Raw genomic sequence first — 4,006 nt, forward strand, 5'->3', positions numbered from 1 at the left:
GAAAAGTTATGCTAATACAGCTGATGAATGCTTCAATTTTTTTATTAATTAAAATGATCAAATTTGTGGTCTTCCAAGTGTTTTAAAGTATTTTTTACATTCATATGACTTGCAGAAACAATAGATTTGCATATATCTTTCCCTGCAACCACAAAAATTGTATTCACTGCAAATCAAACCAAAGTACATAGCAACTAACAATTCACTGAGGTTTCGCTACATTAACCATAATTTAATCATGGTATTTGTCGTAAAACTGGTTATACATAGTAGCCTAATCAGTGTGCCAAAGCCTTTATAACCTTTACACTTTATAATAAATCAATAATCAATTTTCGTAAGGGGCAACGCGATGGTGCAGTAGATGGTGCTATATTCCATTCTACCATGGTTCGAGCCTCGGCTGGGTCAGACGGCGTTTGTGTGTGGAGTTTGCCTGTTCTCTCCATGTTCGCGTGGGTTTCCTCCGTGTGCTGTGCAGGTTATTTGGGTAAGCTAAATTGTCTATAGAGTATGAGTGTGTATGGATGTTTCCCAGGGATGGTTCCATGTGAAAGGGCATGCGCTGTCAAACATTTGGACCTCTGGAAGAATAGCCACTACCTTGGTAGTGGCTAATGGGGATCCAGATAAATAAATAAATAAATGGTGGATGAGTTGGCGGTTTATTCCGCTATGGTGACCCCAGATTAATTAAGGGACACAGCCGAAAAGAATGTGAATGAATTACCTTAAGGGAGAATTTAAGGTCAGCACTGTAAACTTACTAAAATTAATTTTGAAAGCCGCTAATCTAACTTTATAGGACTGGACTATATTCAGTCCAAATGTAAGACTAATTTCCCGAAATTACGGACTGGTATGTTTATAGACCTTGCAGCAGGGTATTATTCACTAATTACATCTACACAAACGATTAAAAGATATTCAATAATACGTGTGAATCGTGAAAACAACTAACGCTAGAGTTTGAAAATGGAGTCTTGTGTTATTCTGAGCGGAACGTAAAGTCCGTATCTTGCGTTGATCCGGTCTGCTTTAGCAGTTGCGCCAATATTAGCAGTAGCAAACACTTGTCCGCTAGTTTTTCCAACTTATGTTTATAATTGTGTATGAACACAAATTACCAAATTAGTACTTAACGTTTTGTAGACTTTATTTGGGTAATACGTCTGTATTAAGGATCAGTTTACTTCATGGTCTGACTTAGAGGCGAGTATTCTTTCTTTCTAGTAGCCTGCTAGCCAAAAAGAATGATGCTGTATTGGCTGATTTGATAAACTGTGTGTATTCAATTAATGTATGTTGAATTTAGGTATTGATTTCAATTTCCATACAGTGTCTTACTAACATGGATGACAGTAAACCGACCTCCTCTCCCGAGGGACCCGTAGACCCCTCTCTCGTGTCAGAAGATGGCAAAAATGTCAAAGCTGTTTTGTGCCAGAGATGTGGATCCAAAGTGCTCTGTCCAGGCATGGCAGTCTTTGCAGAAAAAGAGGTAACTTTCAAAATAAATTGGCTTCAGATATTTAAAATACACGTATAATGCCTTTTACATTACATGATTCGATGTAATTTAAACTATATAAGTAATCTCCAGAGTTATGGTCATGAACTGTCATTACACCACTAACCTGTCATGTAAAATGAGCTATCTAAAGTGATGGTTACAATATTTTAAGACTGACAGTTTTCTTCTCATTTTCCAGCTGTTTCTCCCTTCGATGAGAAAGAAAACTTCCATTGGTCAGTCAGACGGGACGTTGGATGGGGACACCTTAATGGCTCACTGGCTGGTTGATGACATGTACACATTTGAGAATGTGGGCTTCACAAAAGATGTAGGCAAAGTCAAGTATCTTATTTGTGCAGATTGCGAGATCGGACCTATCGGTTGGCATTGCTTAGATGATAAGAAGAGTTTCTATGTAGCATTGGATAGGGTGAACCATGAATAGAGCACTCACTGTATGAAAATTGTATGGTATTTGATTATATAACTTAAATGTCTTTTTTTAATGCAAGTCCTGATTTAGTTATTTTTGGTGAGTTCAGATACATGTGATGTTTTTAGGTTTTTTTGTTCTCACCAAACTATGTTAACATGTTCAACTGTACTTGTCTTTCATAAAGGTCTGCCATAGATAAATGGAGACATTTCTTATAAACATTCCTAATCACAAGGTCTTTTCCATACCTCTTGTCTCTCTATTAGTTTTCATACTTCTTCAGCCATTTTTTGTTTGTTTGTTTGAAAAGGAAACGTCAATGTTAGTTAAAATGTATCCTTGACCATTAATGAGATTTGTAAAATAAAAGACTGAAAAATTAATAAAATATAACTCTTAGCTGTTCTCAAAATAAGTGTGTCAGAGTGTGTGATGGTGTAAAGAAAAAAAATGTTATTCTTTATACTTTGTTAGATATACACACTTGCAATATTACAAAATATAGTCATCAAACATTAAAACAATCTAAGAATAAAACATTTCAGATTTCTTCCTTTATTTTAGCACAAAATAAAGCATAGATTTAATAGATATATTTTTGGATTTTTTTGTAAAATAATTTATTGCAAAAGTTACATATCATTATCTTTCTTGTTGCTTTTTTTACAAAAGAAAAGGAGAAAAAATTATAATAAAAAGGAAAAAATACAACAAAAAATAATTATAATAATACGGGGAAAAGAAAAATGTAAACAAGAGTAATAAAAGTGTACAGAAAATTACAACAAACTGAATGCACACATTCAGCAATCACAGGCAAATGTTCAGATGCATTGTCTATGTTGAAAGTAATTATTTACAATTAAACCGCATAAAATAGTAATAGTTAGAAACAAACAAACTTTAAATTATTACAAAATAAATAAATTAAAAAGGAAGTTGAGTGCATTTATTAAATAGAAGGCAAGACATTAAGAGAGTTAAAGTAAGTTATAACACATTGCCACTTTTTAAAGAAATTTGTTTGTGTTACATTTGATCATGATTTACAAATGCCATTTAGTGTAGTGAAAATAGCTTATCAGGCATATGTATAACAAAAATCATTTGATAACATTAAAAGATGAAGATTTTAGGATCACATGCACTTTTGCCACTGGTTTATGCATTTGTCAGCGATATGTTTGTAATACTTACAAATGTATACAAATGTAGTGTGATTATTTATTGTATATAGGTTAATTCACACAGATCCGACAAAAGTATAAAGTATAATTGAATAAAATGTAACTCTTAGCTGTTCTCAAAATAAGTGTTTCTTTAATGCTCTGAATGGGTGCTGTTAAGAAAAACCCATAAATATGCTATTCTTATACTTTGTAAGATATACACATATGCAATATTACAAAATATAGTGATCAAACATTCAAACAATCTAAGTTTAAAATTTCTTCCTTTGTTTTAGTACAATATAAAGTATCCTTTAATCATTTTACATTTCTACCATGATTCACAATAGACATTAAATGCACTAAATGCACATTCATAACAATAATCATTTGATAATATTAAAAGATTAAGAACATTTTGGATCACAGTGCACTTTTGCCGCTGGTTTAATGCATTTGTCAGCAATATGTAATAATAATTTAAAACAAATAAAAACCTAGTGTGAATACTTATTTATAAAGGTTAATTTATACAGATCAGTAAAAAAGTATATTTAATTTTAGCAGAGATATCTGTTAAGACAGTTGATGATGAAAACTGACTTGGTTTTTTTTTCTATAAATGTTTTTATTACGGCTGTTATGGCAAATTACAGTAAAATAGACAAAACAATTATATTTTAAAAAGTATAGATAGTATCAACTTAAGCTATACAATAAGATCATATCTTTGTAAAATCAAATCTTGATGCGGACATTACATACAGATATTACTGCTTACTATTAGATCATTACACTGTTGTGCTGCATTAAATCAAACTTGATGTGACGAGGTTAAATAGGATTTTATTTAAAATCAATATAAAAAGAATAACAAAAATATAT

General features: G+C 31.8%; 1 protein-coding gene across 4 annotated transcripts; it reads left to right on the forward strand.

The window, feature by feature from the left end:
- The first annotated feature begins 391 nt into the window (after window positions 1-391).
- Window positions 392-2,489, forward strand: rabif (RAB interacting factor). Of its 4 annotated transcripts, none has more exons than NM_001168213.3 (3): window positions 392-490; window positions 1,340-1,501; window positions 1,713-2,489. In NM_001168213.3, the coding sequence occupies exons 2-3, from the start codon at window positions 1,352-1,354 to the stop codon at window positions 1,959-1,961; spliced, it is 399 nt and encodes a 132-aa protein (NP_001161685.2). In that variant the 5' UTR covers window positions 392-490; window positions 1,340-1,351; the 3' UTR covers window positions 1,962-2,489. The 4 variants fall into 4 exon arrangements, with proteins under 4 accessions (NP_001161685.2, XP_087128333.1, NP_001002511.1 ...); XM_087272207.1 differs by having other exon boundaries at window positions 411-748; window positions 1,713-2,367; NM_001002511.3 differs by lacking the exon at window positions 392-490 and adding an exon at window positions 1,021-1,212.
- The last annotated feature ends 1,517 nt before the right edge of the window (window positions 2,490-4,006 follow it).

The sequence above is a fragment of the Danio rerio genome, chromosome 11 (genome assembly GCF_052040795.2).
Source record: "Danio rerio strain M-AB ecotype USA chromosome 11, GRCz13ab, whole genome shotgun sequence".
NCBI lineage: Eukaryota > Metazoa > Chordata > Actinopteri > Cypriniformes > Danionidae > Danio > Danio rerio.

Coding starts and splice junctions, on each gene's coding strand:
- rabif (XM_087272207.1), top strand. CDS start 722: ATGAATTACCTTAAGGGAGAATTTAAG. Junction 749..1,339: donor ACCTTAAGGGAGAATTTAAG/GTCAGCACTGTA, acceptor ATTTCCATACAG/TGTCTTACTAACATGGATGA. Junction 1,502..1,712: donor CAGTCTTTGCAGAAAAAGAG/GTAACTTTCAAA, acceptor CTCATTTTCCAG/CTGTTTCTCCCTTCGATGAG.